Here is a 20,715-nt window from a genome sequence, read left to right as displayed (position 1 = left end):
TGGGGGAAGCTGTCTAGAATTCTTTGTATTATCTTGATAGTATTACATACAGGGAAGCATTTTTTTCATTAAACAGCTGTTTTCATTACTTAAGGCTGACCACAAGTTCCTTGTTGTCTTAAGTGCATAAAGATGAGGTAAAAATTATAATCTCAGTTTTATACCATATTGCTTTGGTTCCTTTAAGTGGCTGTAAGATACAAGAGAACTTTGCTGGATATGGTTTCCTATGGTTTTAATTTCGGCTCTGGGAAGGCAGAAATAAGCAGATCTCTGAATTTAAGGCTGGCCTGGTCTATAGGGAGTTCCGGCCCACCGAGATGACACACTGAGAAACCTTACTTCTAAATGAATAAATGAATATTGAATAAGTCATAATTCAACTTCATCATCAAATTAGGGACTTTTGCCTTGTTACTTAGAGTAATTAAAGACTTACCAAAGTAACTTTATTTGTTCTTCAACTATCACTTACATGCAGGGGACACACACACACATACACAAAAAGGAATTCTGTGGTGTAATACAGAAACCACTTAGACAAAATACATATACAAAAGGACATGTATACAACATGGTACGGCATGTAGCCAGGGTAATTCATTACATTCTCTTCGTATATACTTACATGTGATACTGCCTTTTTAAGATAATGTGTACATATGTGTGTTTGTGTGTGGGGTATGTGCAATTGACTGCAGGTGCCTGTGGTGATATTTTGTTTTCCTCCCTATTTTAAGAGTGGTAAGAAAAGTATAAATGATAAAAATGTGAAAAAGACAATGGAGGAAGAAGATAAAGACAGTGAAGAAGAGAAAGATGACAGCTACATGAAAACAAGAAGTGATATTCCAGTAGGGACAAGCAAGCACATACAGAAAAAAGCAAAAAAGCAAGCCAAAAAGCAAGCCAAGGTGAGTAACTGCAGGGAAAATCATGCTGCCCCCGACCCCTTTATTGTATATTTGCTTGTTTTGTTCTGGTTTGGTTTTGGTATTTCCAGACAGTGTTTCTCTGTGTAGCCATGGCTGGCCTTGAGTTCATAGAGATCTGCCATCACCGCTAAGCCCAGAGCATCAACCACGCAGCAGAGAAAGAACACTGGGAATGACACGGGCTTCTGACACCTCAGTGCCTTCCCCCAGTAACAAAGCCTCACCTCACATGTACCTCTGGGCTGTTTCCACTCAAACTCCCACGAGGGGGTTGTCAGAACCAGCACTGTGTCTAATACTTAGCTGCTCAGTTTTAACCTGTAAAACTCGGCATAGCTTACTTCTCACGAATACACGGCATCTCTTGTCCTGCTATTTCCACAGTAGTCCAATGTTCTGATGAATAGTGATTATTCTTGGTTTAATTTAAAGAACCTTTTGTCATAATTTACTTGAAGTCTGATAGTAAAGCAATTTTTAAAATCAGAATTTGAGAATGAGCACTCCTTATGAAATGGTTTGAAAAGCAACAAAGCCTGATGTGGTATGTACACCTTTTTTTGTCTCTCCTCTCCCTCCTTTTTTTTTCCTCTTTATCTTTATACATACTTTTTACACAGAACCAACGAAGGCAACAAAAAATTCAAGAAAAAATTCTTCACTTAAATGATATCTATACCACTGACCATACTGAAGACAATGGACATGAAGCTGAAATATCACCTGTGGGGGAAGTGGAAGTGGATATTGAATCCAACCATGTTTCTCAAGAGGCAGTTACACACACAGAATTCTGTGTCAATCACAAAGATTTGAATGGCCAAGAGAAGACAATAGAAAGTACAACTGACAGTCAAAAATGCCCAGAGGACCCAGATGTGACAAGTGTCAACACTGAAAGTGATCTGAGCATTTTGACATCTGCTACTGAATGTGCTAGGAATGTAAACGATGCCTTCCTGGAAGAAGGGGCCGATGGAGAACTAGACATTACCAGTGGTTTAAAAAACCTTAGTTTGAATGCTGCTATCCATCCTGATGAGATAAATATAGAGATTCTGAATGACAGCCATTCTGTGGCAAAGGTGTATGAGTTCATGAGTGAGGATCCAGAGACTGCTTTCTGTACCCTTGCTAACCGGGAAGCTTTCAGTACAGATGAATGTTCTATCCAACATTGTCTGTATCAGTTCACTCGTAATGAGAAACTTCAAGATGCTAATAAACTGCTTTGTGAAGTGTGCACAAAACGGCAGTGTGAAGGACCAAAGGCAAATATAAAAGGTATTTACATTTTTGGTTTTCTTTTTTCCTTGCTCTAAAAATTGATAGTAAAGTGCATATTTTGCAGGTAAAATACTTGCGAATTATAGTCACATTGGGGTTTGGAGAGTTACTAGTGCCCTTCTTGTTTATAATATTCTAATAGGAAGAAAAACTTAGTTGCCATGGCTAGTACACTGGTACCCTAACAACAATAAAGTGGAACAGCTTGCTTCCCGGTCTCCTTCTGTGGGTAAATTTCCCACTGAAATGCTGTCATAACATTCTGGCAGTGGCTGATTCTCTGCATCCTCATATCCTTGTCAGCATTTGTGATGGCCTTCATCTCAAGGAAGTGTGACTCAGGAAGTCACACCTGAAGTTCTCAGTGTCCTTATGTAGCACACCCAGAGCAAACACGACAGGCTTCCTGTCTCCTTCCATTGTGGAACAGAGATATGGATACTATCCCCTTGCCTTGTCCACATTTGAGTAAGTGGGACTGAAAGGGAGTGGATGTCACAGTTGAAGATCTTCACTAAGTTGAAGTATGATAAAGTCATTTTTTTACATGTAGATGTAAAGAATAAGTAATGTTTTTAGGGATTTTATTTTAGAGTAGGTAGTGGCAAGCAAGCCAAAACCCATAGGCTTAATACTGGTTTTGATAGTAAAACATGCTTCTGTTTTTGGTCATTTTTATGGAGGGAGGGATGCCACAAGTTCCTCCAGACATCTTGGTGATGTAACAGTTCTCAGTTATCTTGGAACCTTTTAGTGTCTGGGACTGAACCTAGGGCCTTGTGCATTTTAGTGAGCTGTACTTTAAGCCATATTTAAAAAGTGCTGTGTGAGATTTATATATCCCTTGCCTATCCTCAAATTTGCCATCCTTTTGCCTCTACCTCCCAATTACAGGCATGTGGCACCAGGCTCCCACTTCCTCAAAAGTGTGTTTTTATTGGTATTAATAAACGATTTGATGATATCCTAAGTAAATGTGCCACTTACTAAATATCTTTGATTTTTCTTCATGGTTAATAAACAGATACACACACATTATCTGGGAAGCTAATCCTGGTTTTAGTTTGAGATGACCTTATAATATCTCAGTGTTTGGAGCTAACAGCTTTCCTTTCTGTAGGTGAAAGAAGGCACGTTTACACCAACGCCAAGAAGCAGATGCTGGTCTCCCTTGCTCCTCCTGTCCTCACTCTACATTTAAAGCGATTTCAACAGGTAACCCCATTTAAATATGTAACACCTACTTTCTCTCTCCTGAATTTTTGTTTTCTCTTCTAATTTTAAAAAAATGGGTAATTAGAAGTATATATATCGGTTTGTCAATAAGGAGAAATGTAGTAGGTCCCTAGAGCTCAGGGCTATGGTCTCTTATTCAAAGCTTAACTTCAGATTAGAAAAAACACCAGTTTAACTGTGAAGATGGTTTTGTTTTGTATATCTTATTTTTACTGACTTGATAAGACAATACATAATTTTGTGGCTGGATCACCTTTTCTGGAAGATTTGATATACTACTATAACTTTCAAATTCTCCAGGATTTTTAAGGCATTTCCACCCCCCTCCCCTTTTTTCTTAAATTTTCCCTCTTATTGGTCAAGTGTTGGCTTGAACAGCTGGTTGGGTCTTACTAGAGGTTGTGTGACATGGAACATGAGCTAAAAAGTGATTCAAAGAAACTATTCTGCTATTGCTGAATTTCAGGAACTCAGAGCCTCTGACCCAGTCTGGCATTCCGGGTGACTAAGGCAGAATCAGGGAACTCTCATCATAGTAGTTTTGGTAGTGTATAGTAGTTCAGAAAAACTAAACTAGTTGGAAACAACCAATGAGGAAAATCAATCTCCCTAGAAAGGTGACTAGCCCTGGGTGTTGGGAGCTCTTTGGCACCAGAGGGGACAGTCTGTGCAGTTTTTACAGGAAAATAACTCTGTAATCCTCCTTTTTTAGGCTGGTTTTAACCTACGCAAAGTTAACAAACACATAAAGTTCCCGGAAATCTTAGATTTGGCTCCTTTTTGTACACTTAAATGTAAGGTAGGTAAAAATGATTTTTAAGTAGGGTTTCTTTGTGTAGCCTTGGCTGTCCTGGACTCAATTTGTAGACCAGGCAGGCCTTTGCTTCCTGAGTGCTAGGGTTAAAGGCATGTGCCACTATGCATGTAGTAACAGTAATTTTTAAGAGAAATCTTAACCTATCAAGTACTCCTCTAGTACTTCACAGTAAGTATGAAGTTGATCATTTTTGAAGACTGTAATATAGCTCAGTGACAGAAGTGTTTGGCCAGAATTATTTTATAGCATGGGACTGTGATCATTATACCTTTATAATTTCAAGATGAGTGATAAATCATTTTGAAATCTAGGTTATTTCAGGTTGTCTTACTGACTTTTCTACTGTTGTAATAAGGCACCATGACCAAGTAAACATATAAAAGAATGTTTGTTTGGGGCTTACAGTGTCATGTTAGAGTATATGACCATCATGGTCAAGCATGTCTAAGAGCTCACATGCTGAGACAACCATAAGGAAGAGAGAAGTAACTGGGAATGAAGTAGACTCTTGAAACCTCAAAGCCAACCTCACAGTAATACACTTTCAGCAAGACCCCACATTGTAATCCTTCCCAAATATTCAAACATGAGCCTCTAGGGGCATTTCTCACTTAACGCCACCACGAATAAAATTATTTTGAGTTATTCTTGTGGTAGACATTGTCTCAATAGTTGAGGACACACACACAAAAAAGATGGAGGTAGTATTACTAGTTAGTTCTAGTTCAATACAATTTAATGCTAAGATACACGGAACAGATACATTCTGCAAAGTCCTGCATGCTGGTGTATCAGAGAAGGCCATGTAAAGTAGAGCATGCCTAAGCCAATACAAGGAATTATAATGAATCAAGTTTCCACACAAAACAATCTCAGGACAGAAACATAATGGTATGAAAAAGGGTGGTGCCTGCCAAAGAGCAGGTTTACAGCTCACAGAACAAAGCATAGGAATTCTAAGCCAAAGACGACAGAAATGAGGACTTTCATGCCAAGGAAATTGGACTTACTAGATATGAAGCAATTTGGTGACCAAGTCCCACCTGACTGTTACCTAGATTATTTGCTTTATTGTAGAAACTGGATCTAAGGACAGACTGAAAAGGCATCGAGTTAAGTGAGGATTAAGCCAGTTCAATTATTAAAGCCATGAAGCCAGGGTAGGCAGGAGGAGGATAAGTAAAGAAATGTTCAGGAGGTAAAATTAGAGACTTCTCTGGCATTAGAAAGGGAGGCAGAGCCCTTTAAGTGGATGTTGAGTGGGGCACAGAGTTGAGGATTTCTAGATCCAGGCTTGAGTGATTGGACATATGGAGTGCCATATAGGGCCAGGCATGATGGCACACTTTCCCTCATTTTCTTATGCTTTTCAAGATATAGTTTCTCTGTGTAGCCTTGGCTGTTCTGGACTTGCTTTATAGACCAGGCTGGCTTTGAACTCAATGATATGCCTGCCTGCGCCTCCCCAGTGCTGACATTACCACACCCAGCTCATGGCACACACTGTTAATCCTAGCATTCAGGAGGAAGAGGCAGGTAGATCTCTTGAGTTGCTGGCCAGGGCTGCAGAGAAAAATCTTAAGAAACAGACAATGCTAGGGAATACAGGAAACAGAAGGACTGAGGTCAGCTTTGGATACACTGATTTTAGGCTTTTTTCCCCCCCTGGTTTTCCGAGACAGGGTTTTTTCCTCTTGTAGTCCTGGCTGGCCTCAAACTCACAGAAATCCACTCCTGAGTGCTGGGATTAAAGGCATGTGCCACCCCACCAAGCAGTTTTAGGCATTTTTGATGTGCAAGAACCTAAGTCTTGGAAGCATTTCAAATGTACATGTCTCACACCCAGGCCTGCCTGGGCTTGAGGTGCAGATTGGAAACCAGTGCATAGATTGTAGTTCAGAATGAGGTATCATTTGTGTTGAGCCTGGAAGATAGGAAGACATAGCATTTGAGTGGAGGGAAGACATTAGGAAAGGATTTCAAGGATCAGGTCATGCTGCTCTACTGCATTTTACTTGCACTGTTTTAATGTAAGCACACTACTAGTCCTTCTTGTTCTGTTATGATTTCATTTTAGTGTGCACTCAATTGTCATTTTTCTTACTGAGTATTGCTGTTGCTGCTTCACAGGCCACTTCAGAGTGCTTGAGGTTAAAGAGCACAGAAAGTTGAAGTGAGAGTGCAACACTACAGACATCTGGACTAGCCAGATGTGGTGGTACACACCTTTAACCCCAGTACTCAGGAGGCAGGCAGGTGAATCTCTGTGAGTTCAAGACCAGCCTAGCCTACAAAGCCAGTCTAGGACAGCCAGGGCTACAGAGAAACCCTGTCTCAAACAAAAGGTCTCTGGACTAGTAAGTCCAAAAACCCAGCCCGTTATGGCTGAAATGGAATGGCACTGCAAACACCATGCATGTCACAGGCGCCCATCTCTGGGTAGATGTAGGACAGGTAAATGGAGGCAGAGGTCACAAAAGAGTGCACAGTATAACAGTGATAATTTTGACAAGAGCGCAAAGTTGAAAACTGCCCCTGCTTGAGGGAATTTGTATTTGTCACAGGAGTTATGGTACGTTGGGTCTTAGTGCCTTTCACTCTGGGTGGGAAAGTGCAAAATGCAAGCTAGTGTTGCAACAGCTTACACTGGTGGCAGAACCATGACGATGGCCAAGGGTCCTGAGGTCTTTCAACTGGCAAATCTAGTTAACTTACTTGCATCACGTGGCCCATGACCTAGTTTTAGCAGGCTAAGAATAGTGTGACTGTGTCTTGCCAAGGACATCTGTATAAATGGAAGGAGACTAAAATTAAGCCTTTTCCTTTTTAAAAGAATGTTGCTGAAGAAAGTACAAGAGTACTGTATTCCTTATATGGAGTTGTTGAACACAGCGGCACTATGAGGTCAGGGCATTACACTGCCTACGCCAAGGCAAGAACTACAAGTAGTCATCTCTCTAACCTTGTTCTTCACGGTGACATTCCACAAGGTAAGTCATCTTGGACAATTCAGACATTTTTCAGATTATGCCAAAGCCAAAAACAAAACAACCTGATCTTTCTTTTTATATTTCCTGACAGATTGTGAAATGGAATCAACCAAAGGGCAGTGGTTTCACATCAGCGATACACATGTGCAAGCTGTGCCTGTAACTAAAGTACTAAATTCACAAGCATATCTCCTATTTTATGAGAGAATACTGTAATAACAAAAGTGCTTTCTCTGGAAATACACCTATGGCTTTTATACTGGCTGTAACAACAACAAAACACCTATAAATTATGTTCACCCAAGTAAATGACAGAAAAAAAAAATCATGCTTATTTATTTAAATATGGGCAAAATAATTTACAACAGTTTTTGTACTCTTACTGGTTTTTATTCTTTCTAGTTTCAACTTTAGAAAGGGTTTGAAGTACTAAAGTCCTATGCCTAATCTGACTGGGTGGTAATTCTAGACATACCAATAAACTGATATCCCCAAATTTTTAAGTCGTATTACTGGTAACACCCTCTAGTACTGGGATTAAGTTTATATTTCCAGTAGTGATGGGGAGCAGCGTGAAATCCTAGTGTCTATGTGCATAAGCCAGTCAATCAGGCCAGTCAATCACAGGAGCTTAAGATTTGAAAACTGCAAGTTTGAGGTAACGACTTTAAAACAAGCCTGTTTTGGTCTCCTGTTACAAATATTCAAATTGCCGGGCAGTGGTGGCACACGCCTTTAATCCCAGCGCTTGGATCACTGTGAGTTCGAGGCCAATCTGGTCTACAAAGGGAGTCCAGGACAGCCAAGGCTACACAGAGAAACCCTGTCTGGAAAAGCCAAAAAGCAAAATATTCAAATTGCCTTTCCCTTGAAGAAATCAACTGCCAACAACATATGATGATTATACAATTTATTTTTAGAAGCAGGCCAGATATACAGGAGAACAGTAATGTAAAAGTGACTTGTCTTGCCTGCTGCCTGTGTTTTAAAAGGTTGATATAAGCAGCAGTTGATCAGACACGCCCAACAGTAACACGTTTATTTTACCACTCAGCAGAGTATCAACACAATACTTTAATTTAAGAAGAATAAGAAAACATTAGGCAAATTCCACTCTACAAATAAAATTCTTCACCTATAACAAAAAGGTCCTTAGTCATTTTGGTCATCATCCCAGTCTTTCTTCCCACTTGGAGGTTTGGGCCCACCAGCTGGTTTTGCCATGATGATCTGAGTAAGCACAATAAACAGAAAAGACCGTTTTGTGTCAGCAACATTAGGAATTAAACTTCTACTGGTAGAGGCTTCCTTGCTTTTGTAGGTCAGAGCCACAAGCCCTGTGTAAAGGCTGTGTAAAGACACTTTACAGCTGTCAGTGGAGAACACTAGGAATATTAAAAGCCACCAGATTTCTAGCACCCCAGGCTGTGCTTGTTAAAGCAGGAAAATTCACCTTCAGGCCTTACCATCTGCACTTCTTTCATGCCCCACATTCATACCTCTCTAGAGTGCTTGTGCATGGGGGTTCTAAGACACACCCCAGTATGTCTAAGCATCCTGTCAATTTCAACACTCTAGATGTCAGGGTGAATAAATAGCACAAATCACAAGTGCTGCATCTCCTATTAAGAAGTATGTAATTTTAACTTGAGTGCCCTGGCCAGGCAGTGCAGAGTCCCTGGGATTTGCCTTCTGGGCCAAACAGTAACAAACTTAACGTCCTTGTGTTTGTAAGGAAAGCTTTCCCATCTGAACCATCTCCCTGGCCAGAGAATTTACTCATTTTGAGATAAGGTGTTGCTCTGCAGAACACGCTGGCTCGGACCTCAAAAAGATCTGCCTGTCTGCCTTCAGATGCTGGGACCGTGCCTGCCTCTGCTTCCCATGTGCTGAGATTAGTGTACCTTGGGGCTGGAGAGATGGCTCAGTGGCTAAGGTGCCAAAGGACCAGGTGACCTGACATCCGCACGAATGCACACAAAATTAAAAAAATAAATAAATAAATCTCATTTTTTTTCACTTACCTGATCCACTCTAAGTACAGTGACTGCAGCATTAGTGGCCAATTTAATAGCCCAGTATTTTCCCAAGTAAGTATCTAAAATACTTGCTTCTAACATATCCTTTACAGCAGGAACTTCAGCCTGTCGAAACAAAACTGTGTTAATTTCTTACACGAGAAAGCTTATACTCATCGTTATAAATGTACCAGGTTCCTAAACTACAACTAGTACTTCACTCCTAAGCTGTCAATAAAACTAAAAATTCTATCACATAAACTAAATAAAAATCAATCACAGCTTCTTGTAAAACTAGGCTATTTTGTTATCAATTCCCCCTTTATGCACACTGTTTAGACTGTATATTCATGAAAAAGTAATTTAACAAATACCTCAATATCCAACCCCACATTTTTGTTTCCTTCTTGGTGCACTGCATAGAGTTTAGAGATAACTTCATTGGCCTTCACGCCAGAGTTTTCTGCCAGTGCCCGTGGAATAGCTTCAAATGCTTCAGCAAACTTCTTAATAGCATATTGTTCAAGTCCAGGACAGGTCTAAAACAAAATGTGTTGATTAATGCATTTTTAAAAGAAACGGCAGTTTTAAATAAAAGGCAGTTTATATAGAAAAGGTTATACCTCTCCATATGACGTGATTTGTTTAGCCAGTTCAATTTCTGTTGCTCCACCTCCAGGTACAAGACGCTTATCCTATTTAAAACAAAACACAAAACTAAACTAAAATAGAATTATTTCTTCACATTATAGGTTTTTTAGTAGACCAGGCTGGCCTAAAAGTCAGAGAGATCTGCCTGCCTCTGCCTCCCCAAGTGCTGGAATTACAGGTGTGCGCTACCGCACCCAGTCAGACTAACTGCATGTAGGCCAAAAGAAGGCACTTGACCTCATTATGAGCCACCATGTGGTTGCTGGGGATTGAACTCAGGACCTTTGGAAGAGTAACCAATGCTCTTAACCCCCGAGCCAGCTCCCCCACCCCAACTCCTTTATCTTATGTGAATTATGTTAAAAAAAACTTGTGAAAAATACAAAACATAATTAGTTATCCTAATTTCTTTCTTCCTCTTTGCTTCAGTCCCACTGTGTTTCTATGTAGTTCAGTGATGATTAAATCGTCACATTGTTAATTTTCACAAACTTTCTTATTTTGTGAACTACATCATGAACCATCTCTTCAGGCCCCACTAGGCAAAATTTGGTGAAAGTAAGTGACTACACAATGGGAACACACAAACACAGCACTGAGCGCCTCAGCAGAAGACGCAGTCCCCATTCTAAAACAGCTTGGCTTGCTCCTTTTAAGGTAAACTTCATTGTCAGCAGATGTTGTTAAACTGTACATCTAGACATTCATGTGTGAGTCTATCGACTGCTGTCACAAAATCACACACTTCTGAAATTGCAAATACTGACCCTTGTGAGAACTTTGAAAGTATTGACTCCATCGTCTACTGCCCTTTCTATATCATCCATCAGATTGTCTGTAGAACCTCGAAGAACTATAGTAGAAATGGCACCATCTTCTTTTTCTGCCAATACATAATTTATGGATTAAATTTAAGAAAACATACCTCATAATTGTACAAAACACACTTTATGCTTACCACTATGACATACCATGTTTAAAAACAACCACCTGTGTGTCTCCAACTTCTGAGAGGTAAACACTGTCACAATGTCCCATTTCTTCAAGGACAGGAGGAGTCTACGAGAAAATGATTCTTATAGTAAAAATCAAATGTGTTCACCTATCTTTTGTTTTCCAAAATACATACCAATTTAGGAAGAGCTGTGGCACCAACTGTTTTACAGAGTCGTCTGAGATCCCACTTTGAGTTCAGCCTTCAAGAAAAATTATTCAATTATGTTAATATAAAATGCAGAGAATAAACAGCAAAACAAAATAAACCAGATGAAGTGGCACACCCCTTTAACCACAGCAGTCAGACGGGCAGATCAGATCTCTTGACTTCAAGGCCAGTCTCATCTACATGGCCAGCCAAGGCTACCTCAAAACAAAAATGTTGTTTTCACTCTATTCAAACTGAACACATCTTTTTTGCACTGAATTGGGAAGCCAAGAAGCTGATTAGTGAATTTGTGAATGCAAATTCACAACTAGCCAGTAAAGCTGTATTTGAAGTTTATGGCATCTACAGATACAAAAGCTAAGGCCAGTTTAACAGTGCACTCTTTAATCTCAGCCCTAGGGAAGAGAAGACAGATGGGACTAGGCCTACATAGTAGTTGCAGGCTAGCCAGGGCTACGTAGCAAGAACGTATCTTAGACAAGTAAGTACTTGTCAAATTGACAAATTTATAACAATGTTTTAGAAACTAGAATGTTGAAGTCTGAGACTTCTAACCAGGAGCCCAGGATATAGAAAACTTGTCCTGTAACTTGTAAAATGCAGTCTGTAAGGAAGAACAGAGATATCTGCTTTAAGTATCTGATTTGACACTAGGTAGTAAAAAGTTGTTTCAAATGTGTGTTGTCTATGAACAGGCATTTTTCTTGACTCACATACCCTATCTGATAAGCAATTCATTAAGTTTGTAGCTTAACCCTTAAGCTGTTCATGTTGCCTGGAATGCCTTTTCCCTCCCTGTTCAAATAACACCCACTCATCGATCCTTGGACCCCCCCCCCCCCCACTGCCTCCTTGAAAGTCCTTTTGCTGATCTAAGACCTTCATTTTCCCTTTACTAACTGTTTTCAATTTATTGGACTTGCTCAGCACTAATAATAATTTAGTTCTGTTTATAGAACGTAGCTCTTAGCCAGGTGTGGTGGTGCACGCCTTTAATCCCAGCACTCAGAAGGCAGAGGCGGGGGGATTGCTGTGAGTTTGAGGCCAGCCTGGTCTACAAAGTGAGTCCAGGACAGCCAAGGCTAACACAGAGAGACCCTGTCTCGAAAAGAACGTAGCTCTTACCTCACTAGCATGATATTGTACTTGTTAGCATAATGAAGAGCCATGTCTGCTACTTTGCCGCCTGTTACTATGACATTTGCACCAGTGCTAGCAATCGCTTTCACTTGGGCATCCATAAGATTTTCTTCTCCTTTACTAAAGTTCATCAGCTCTTCAGCAGTCTTAATCAGTACTGTTCCCTGGAAAATAAGGAAGCTTTCTTTAAAATCACTTCATAATTTTGGTGCTAAAAGTTGTAAGATAATGTTTTACCCAATAATTTAAAGATCTGAGAATACATGAAGATAAATACTTTATTATGAACAAATATGTAACATGTATGAAATAAGGTCCTCAGCTTGTTCCTACACCCCCATATTTCAAAGCAACTGCATTTGCAATGTGCTTGGCACAGATTTCTTTTAAAGATGTCACCCAAAAAACATACCAAATTTTCCTTGAGACATGGACTAGACAACCATCCTCCTCCCCTTAATTCTGTAAAATCAGCAATTTGGATCTGCCAGGAATGTTTGGCATGAATCCAAACATGTGGTTTTAAAGACTGACTTATTTTCAAATTGCTTAGCATGGTTAAGCGTGTAAGAGAATGTCAACATTTTCAAACAGTGGCTTCATGAGCAGACAAGATACCCAGTATTAACAAGGAGCTGTAAGAATGCAAATACTGCCGGGTGCGGTGGCCCACGCCTTTAATGCCAGCACTCGGGAGGCAAAGGCAGGCGGATCTCTGAGTTACGATGCCAGCCTGGTCTACAAAGTGGGTCCAGGACAGCCAAGGCTACACAGAGAGACCTTGTCTCAAAAAACAAAACAAAACAAAAAACCAACCAAAACAAATACACATACTGGGCACTGGAGAGGTGACTAAGCAGTTGGGAGCACTGACTGGTCTTCCAGGACCCAGGTTCAATCCCCAGCACCCATATTACAGCTCATAAATGTTATAATCCCAGTTCCAGGGACTCTGACACCCTCACCCAAACACACATGCAGGCAAAACACCAATGTACATAAAATGCATATAAATAAAATTTTAAAACCCATAAATACTGTCACAAATGTTTCCAGTTTAGTAGTTGGTAGCTAAAGCAAATATTCACAGTCTGGGGAAAAAATGATTCCGTAATTTTTAGTTTATTACAAAGCATATAGATATAGATATAGAGCAAACCCACCTAAAAAATAAATACTAATATAAAAAAGCAACCCAAACATACTTTTCAAATCACATACCTTAGTCTCTGTAATCATGCCATCAAATGGACACGAATACACAGCTATTTTTGCATCTTTGACAGACGTTACATCACCTTCGGTTTCCTTCTTAAAAACCATGCCATGTAATACTGAAGATGAATAGATACCAGAGCCCTAAGGAGTCAAACACCAACACTGTCACTGGAGTTCAGATGTAAACTAAGGCTGTATACATAGCAAGGTTAACAGGAGCAGACAGTAGGCGTAAACAAGCCATTCTTGTCAGGGCTGGGAGCACCATCGCATTAGTCACTGCTGTGGCGGGAAGGCATTTCAGTGCACCAGAACCACCACAGGTAGAAAGCCACCAAGCCATTTACTTGCCTAACCACCAAGCACTGGGCTCTAACGGACCTGGTAGACCCGCTACACTAAAGAGCAGGACAAAGATGGCTTCATCAGACATGAGCCTTCTCTCCAGCTCTACTCTTTTATGTTATGCTCACTCCTAAGCATCAAAGGGGAAATGATGACTTCACAAGGCAATATACTATTAACAGGTAGAAACATCACAATTTATTAATACCAAATGTTATTTAAAATTGATGCCTTAAAACAGCAGTTCTCAACCTGTGGGTCATAACCCCCTTTGGGAGCTGCATATCAGATATTTACATTATTTTAACAGTAGCAAAATTAGTTATGAAATAGCAACAAAACAATTTTATGGTTGGGAGTTACTACAAATGACCCTGTATTAAAGTGTCACAGTATCATCAGGAAGGTTGAGAAGCACTGCTTTAAGATAGAAGTACTAGGGCGTGGTGGTGCACAACTTTAATCCCAGCACTCGGGAGGCAGAGGCAGGTGGATCGCTGTGAGTTCGAGGCCAGCCTGGTCTACAAAATGAGTCCAGGACAGCCAAGGCTACACAGAGAAACCCTGTCTCAAAAAACCATAAAAAGATAGAAGTACTAAGTCTAAAACGTGAGGTAAAATTTAGGGGCGTAAAGATGGCTCAGTGATTAAGAGCACAGATTGCTCTTCTAGAGAACCCAGATTTGATTCTCACACCTCAGACAGTTGCTCAAAATCTGTAACTACAGTCCTGAGGGGTCTGATGCCTTCTTCCGACCTTCACAGAAACTACATGCACATGGTACACAAACATAAATGCAAGCAAAGACTTGCACATAATTTAAGTCTTAAAAAAAAAAAAAGAAGGGAGGGAGGGAGAGAGAGAGCAAGCTGGGGTGTGGTGGTGCACGGCTTTAATCTCAGCACTCAGGGAGGCAGATGCAGGCAGATCTCTTGTGAGTTCAAGACCAGCCTGGTCTACAAAGTGAGTCCAAGACAGCCAAGGCTTGTCTCAAAACAAAGAAAAGCAAAACAATTGGAGCAGAGGATAGGCACAGGAAGTGACCTTGGACTGGAAATGGACCTCCATGGTATGGTGCTTCCCCAGCACGCGCCAAGCTCTGGGTTCAATACCTACTACCGTAAGAATACCACCCTTCTCTAAGACCTGTCTGGATATGGTAACGCATTTTTTGGAAACTTACCAGAATCTTACATACTCTGATGTTATCAACATTGAAATTGCCAGAATCAGGAAAAATAGATACTGTCAAGAAAATGAAACATTTTTTAGACAACAAAGATATCTCAGTCATGTTAAAGATGATGTGTTTTGGATTTTTTTGCTTCTTACTCTTACTTACCACATGCCTGAGCAATAAGATTGGCCAGAAATGTTTCGCTGCCGTACTGCTTACTCATTATGGGGGTCCGAAGCAGAGATGACACTTCGTCAACATCTCGAAGGTTTTTTGCAGAACAACATACCAAATCAGGAAGAATCTCATGAGCTTTTTTGCAAGCTATTTCATAGCCTGATATCACCTAAACCATTAAGATTTAAAAAATATGTTTTAATAGACATCATTTTGACATGACTTACTTCGGTAATCAAATAGATGGGTATTTCCAACATAAAATGACAAGTTTTGTAAAAGACATACGGCAGAGCCAATAGCTATAGACTACACAGTTTTGAGGACAACACAATTTCAATCCTGACTCTACCATTTATCTGTTGTAGGACCTTCAGCAAAGTTTCTCCATTTCAAACCTTTCTTCATATGAAACAGTGAGTTTAAGAAGGCTTAGCAATAGGGTTCTTCTGAGGACACACCACAGGTGAAGCATATGCCAACGGCTAGCACAGTTTAAGCCATTCAACACTAGCTATTATTAGTACATTTAAAGTTTATTTTATTTTATTCTAATTTTTATTATTATTTTTTGGTTTTTCGAGACAGGGTTTCCTTGTGTAGCCTTGGCTGTCCTGGAACTTACAGTGATCCGCCTGCCTCTGCCTCCCGAGTGCTGGGATTAAAGGCGTGCGCGACCACGCCCAGCTCTAAAGTTTATTTTAAAATGTTCATTTGTATATGGTAAATGTATACACATGGAAGTAAGTGTGATGTATGTGTACAGTGTATGTCTATATGAATATCCAAGTGTGCATATGCACAGTGGGTAGAGGTCAGTGTCAGGTGTCCTGCTCCATCTCTGACATATTCCCTTATGACAGACTCTTTCCATCGGAAGCTCAACTGCTAGTCATCAAGTTTCTCTCACAGTGCAGGAATTAGGCCTGAGCACTACATGGGTTCTAGGGATTTGAACTCAGGTCCTCAGGCTTGAGTCTTCTTACTGACCTAGTCTTAAATTTTAAGCTTTAAGCAACTACATACAAGTAATCAAATATATGTAATTAGAGTGTAAGATGAATACTTGCCTCTGATACTGACAGACCAATCCGCAGAAGTTCTTCAGCTAGTTCCAAAAGAGCACCAGCAAATACCAGAACAAAGTTTGTGCCATCTCCAACCTCCTGTTCTTGCATATGAGAGGCCATCACAATCATTTTTGCAGCAGGATGCTGTACCTGAAATAAAGGGATTATCAAGTGAAAACATCTGTATAGTTAGAGTAACATAAAGCCATTCATTTCCTGGGGTGGCAGGTAAATGCCACCTGATCAGTTAGTTACGCAGTTTAAAGTATGTTCAACTATGGCCCACAAGCACCACTACACCAGTACAAAGTAAACAGTTTCAAAGCACACCTTCTGACAGCCACTCCACAAGCTCCACAAGAACGCCACCTTTATTTCTAACTTAGAAAGTATAACTTATTTCCCACCTATCAACCACTAAACTTAGCAATTTTAAAGCCTTTAGAAAAGAGAAGCTGAGTGTGGTGACATGCACCTTTCAACTGTCATCTTCTCATCCACCTGGCATGAAACTTGTGTCATCCCACCCCTCCCGGACCTCATGTCTGACAGTGTCTTGCCAAGTCTCTCCATGTATTGCCTAAAAAAATGTTTGGCCAGGTGTGTGGGTGCACACCTTTAATCCCAGCACTCAGGAGGCAGAGGCAGGTGGGGAATCTCTTGATCTGGAGACCATCCTGGTCTGCAGAACTAGGCCAGGTCAGCCATGAATACACACAGAAACTATCTCAGAAATAAACTATAGTCTTTAGAAGAACTAAAGTAGACATCACTCAACTTGAGTAAAACCAAAACACAAACAGGCCTGGGGGTGGTGGCTCATGCCAAGGCTACACAGAGAAACCCTGTCTCAAAAACAAAAACAAAAAAAGAAACCTTATTTTGGAAAACCAAAACACATAAAGGGAATATATAAGCTCCTTTTTCTTTCTTTTTAGGCAGGATACACACAGCTCAGACTATAGATGAGGACGGATGGAAACCTCTGGTCCTTTTGCCTTCACCTCCTGAAAGCTGAGTATCAAACCCTCAGCAAGCACCCTACCAAATGATTTAATGACTACATTCCCAAGCCTGAAGTAAATTTTAAAAAGCAATACAATTCTCAAGTTCTTCTAGATATTATTCCAATGTAAATCTTTGATAATGGAGACTGCTAGACTACAGAGCTGTCTCCCCAGGCTGTGTTGACAAATCAAGGGTGCCTCTGACTCTCAACACTGCAGTGCTGTGTGAAGGCAGGCGCTAGGTCCCTAAGAGCTGGAGTCACATGTTGTGAGCTGCCTGAGGTGGGGCCGGGAACTGATCTGCCAGAGCAGCATGCACTCTCAAGCATCAAGTCATCTCTGCAGCCATTTCATTTACCATAAGAAACTTCTCCACAAATCTTCTGTATAGTTAAATTTGTCCTTAATGTATCATTCTTTAAGACGTTAGAGGAATGTTAATTTTTCTCATTTTCTTTAAAGCACAGATTTAAGTTATTGGTTGTGCTTTGGGAAAATTCCCAAAGGTGAGCATGTACTACTAAAGACTACAAGGCCTAACAGGGTGAGAAATATATGTGCTAGACATTTCCCTTATCTGTTCTGTAGCCTCTTGGATATCAAAACTGCAGCAAAAGAAAGCAAAATTCCAATGGTTACTTTAAAAAAAAAAGCATCCATATTTATCAGCTATTTTATGTCATGTAAAAATTCTTATTAGAATTAATCTATAGACTAATGAATCTGATCATCCCAGCAATACTCCACAACCCATTCATCATCAACAATAATTTAAAACTTTTTAAGTAGCCAAAATGCTAAACCTAAAAAGACCACTTATAAATCTTCACAATCAACTTGAGGAAGAAACAGCCCTTTATAATCTAATTTGAAATGTAATTTCATCCATGGTAAAATAGTGAGTTTTGCTTTTGAAAAAAACTTACTTCTAACTCTCTTAAAATAGTTGCTGCATCATTTGTCACGAACAACTTCTCCAGGCGATTGATGACCATTTTATTCATTCCTCAAAAAAGAAAAAAAATCCATTATTATTCAAATATTCTTCGAAATAACCCAGGAAAAATAAGGCCAGAAGCTGTACCGACTTTAGCCCTCTGAGCACATTCTCTGTTACATCACAGCCTCATGGGCGTCCCTGGACGAAATGTCCACATGCATCCCATGCAGGAAGTGCTTAATAAATGGGGATCAACACACACAAAAATAATATACTTAGAAACACATTTGGCTTTATGCTTGGTCCCCTAGTCTGTATCTTTAATTCAACTGGTGGTTAAAGGTAGTTAACTAGGCCCATTTTTCAGACTGCTAAGCCTTTTCCACAATAAGAGCTATGCTAACAGTGAAAGTGCTGCAGTTTTCCTATCACCTAACAGGGTAAAAGTATCACTTTCAACTTTTCTTTTTCCAGAAAGCTGAATTTCTGACTGGAAATTAGAAGCACACTAGTGCCACCAACTATGAAACAACTTACAAGACCTGCCCTGTACATGTAACACTCTCAGGACAAACACCAGACAGCCGACACACAATCCCACCAGCGTGTCTTCTATAGCACGAATGTGGTCATTACCATTTGGTCCATACGCTGTTCGGGTGGTCTGAGCAAGCTCCTTGCAGGCTTGTATATTTCTATACACAGCCTCTTCTAATCCTGAAAAATGCTGCAAAAGAAAACATCTGCTTAAATAGGATAACTAGGTAAAAATTTCAAACATAGGCATTCTCTATTCATTATGTTTCTAATAAAGAGCCAGGATCACATAAGGATTTTTCACATGGAGTCTGGAGTCCTAATGGCCTTAGTTTCCCCCTAACTTACAACAAGATCTTGGTAATTTTTCCTATCTACAAATAATGGGATAACTAATAGTTCTTACTTTACAGATTGTTTAGATTCACCTAACTACCGAAGAATATTTTTCCCTCCCATCCATACCCAAGGAATCTACCATTAAATCACAACCCCAGGCAATTAATACTAGTTTCTAATGTGAACCATAAAGTGGTTCTATGTGCTAAAGTGCCAGCCTCTGAGTGAAATGCTTCCCATGGACCATTTCCTCCATCTAAGTGAGGGAGGAAAAGGCCTACATTGGAAGCTATGACCCACCCCCCAAAAAGGTGAAACATCAGTATCACTTTCCAGAACTCAACAACTTAGCATTAAACCCTGACATCCATTTAGTATGCCAAGTTATCACTATAAGTGAGAACCTACACTATTAAGCGTCCTCTATTTCCCTAAGACCTTAAATTCAATTCACTTATCTATTTCTACAAGTCTTAGAACCGTGGACAACAAAACAAAATTATCCAGCAGCTTGAACATCTCCAGCCAAATGCTGCATATGCAGTGTGACGCTTAAACAAACAAACAAAAACCAAACAAACATAAAACCCCACTTTTGATGGTCCTGGTGGCGCACGCCTTTAATCCCAGCACTCTGGGAGGCAGAGGCAGGTGGATCATTCTGAGTTCCAGGCCGGCCTAGTCTACAGCCAGGCCTAAAACAGAGAAATCCTGTGGGGTGGTGGTGGTGAGGGGGTGAGTTACTCTCCTAAAAATATGTTCAAGAGGGTCACACTATTTTTTTCTCTGCTGGGGCCTTACTTAGCCAGTGGGCTATTCAGTCAGATAGTTAGAATCTAAAGATAATAGCATCTTTTGGCCCAATCTCCCCAACTTAGAAAAGGTAAAGAAAATACAACCCTGAGAGGTAGGTTATGAATAAAACTTAAGTTGGGATCGGACGTCTCTGGATGGTCGAACAGGTTGTCTTTTAATTTCATTTGGAAGGAAGCAACCAAGAGCAGGCTCAAGGGTTGCTATGCAGGGCTGTCCCTTCCATCCCACAAACCCTGGGCCGTAAAACAACCGGTTATCAATTCTTTCCAGGTTCCTCAACTGCACCGCCAGCTCCCGTTAAGGGCGGGGCCGGTGGCTTCCATGCTAACAGAGGCATGCGGGGGCTGAGATGCAAAGCCGCCGCCTTGACCCTCCCGGTCCGGCCAACCCCGATGGGGGAATTACAAAAAAATGCCCAAGGCTTCAGCGGCCTGGAGAGCACACCTCCCTTTCTAGAACCTTCTCTCGTCACGCCCGCAGGCCTTTTGAGGCCGCCGCAGGCGCAGGCCCGCTCTCCCACCGCACCACGTCTCTCTGCCACCTACTTTTGCTCCATCCTTGAGCATCTGGGCAAAGCCCGGAGCTTTGGGGACGTGAAGCGCCATGGCCAAGTAGCAATCAACCGCTCACGCGCTCGCTCCAAGATCCGGAGGAAGCGGCGAGGACGCACAGCCTGCTGGGAACGGGGCTTTGCGTCGCTTCACGTCCCTCTACGTCCGGTCGCTCCGCCCCTTCTACACCACGCTCGTCTGAAGTATCGCGAGAACTAGAGGCGAACACTAGGACGGCTCCTGCTGCCAAGACCATTCTGGCGATTCCCGATCAAGTCGAACGATCAGGCCAAGCGCA

The 20,715-nt window shown here is 40.9% G+C and overlaps 2 protein-coding genes across 3 annotated transcripts in view; one reads left to right on the top strand and one right to left on the bottom strand.

The window, feature by feature from the left end:
• The window catches only part of USP16 (ubiquitin specific peptidase 16), a 33,558-nt gene extending 25,797 nt beyond the window's left edge, over window positions 1-7,761 (top strand). Inside the window, exons 13-18 of one of the 2 annotated variants that reach the window (XM_084802343.1) lie at window positions 741-914; window positions 1,556-2,219; window positions 3,343-3,437; window positions 4,171-4,257; window positions 7,109-7,265; window positions 7,357-7,761. In XM_084802343.1, coding sequence (XP_084658469.1) covers window positions 741-914; window positions 1,556-2,219; window positions 3,343-3,437; window positions 4,171-4,257; window positions 7,109-7,265; window positions 7,357-7,481 — 1,302 coding nt within the window. In that variant the 3' untranslated portion in view covers window positions 7,482-7,761. The remainder of the gene's footprint in view (window positions 1-740; window positions 915-1,555; window positions 2,220-3,342; window positions 3,438-4,170; window positions 4,258-7,108; window positions 7,266-7,356) is intronic. The other variant, XM_084802344.1, reaches the window with a different exon arrangement.
• A 399-nt stretch (window positions 7,762-8,160) lies between these two features.
• Window positions 8,161-20,574, bottom strand: CCT8 (chaperonin containing TCP1 subunit 8). Its single transcript, XM_084802351.1, has 15 exons — window positions 20,412-20,574; window positions 18,811-18,901; window positions 18,161-18,240; window positions 16,228-16,377; window positions 15,146-15,326; window positions 14,987-15,048; window positions 13,461-13,598; window positions 12,225-12,403; window positions 11,064-11,130; window positions 10,906-10,993; window positions 10,702-10,817; window positions 9,907-9,978; window positions 9,658-9,822; window positions 9,290-9,409; window positions 8,161-8,495 (listed from the first exon to the last, which is right to left on the bottom strand). The coding sequence occupies exons 1-15, from the start codon at window positions 20,469-20,471 to the stop codon at window positions 8,418-8,420; spliced, it is 1,647 nt and encodes a 548-aa protein (XP_084658477.1). The 5' UTR covers window positions 20,472-20,574; the 3' UTR covers window positions 8,161-8,417.
• Between the last annotated feature and the right edge of the window lie 141 nt (window positions 20,575-20,715).

The sequence above is a fragment of the Acomys minous genome (genome assembly GCF_964271855.1).
Source record: "Acomys minous genome assembly, chromosome: 11".
NCBI classification, from domain to species: Eukaryota; Metazoa; Chordata; class Mammalia; order Rodentia; family Muridae; genus Acomys; species Acomys minous.
The sequence above is the reverse complement of the archived record's forward strand: the minus strand, read 5'-3'. Positions and strand labels throughout refer to the sequence as shown.

Coding starts and splice junctions, on each gene's coding strand:
- CCT8 (XM_084802351.1), bottom strand. CDS start 20,471: ATGGCGCTTCACGTCCCCAAAGCTCCGGGCTTTGCCCAGATGCTCAAG. Junction 15,049..15,145: donor TCTTATTGCTCAGGCATGTG/GTAAGTAAGAGT, acceptor TTTTCTTGACAG/TATCTATTTTTCCTGATTCT. Junction 9,979..10,701: donor CTTTCAAAGTTCTCACAAGG/GTCAGTATTTGC, acceptor TGTTTTAAATAG/GATAAGCGTCTTGTACCTGG.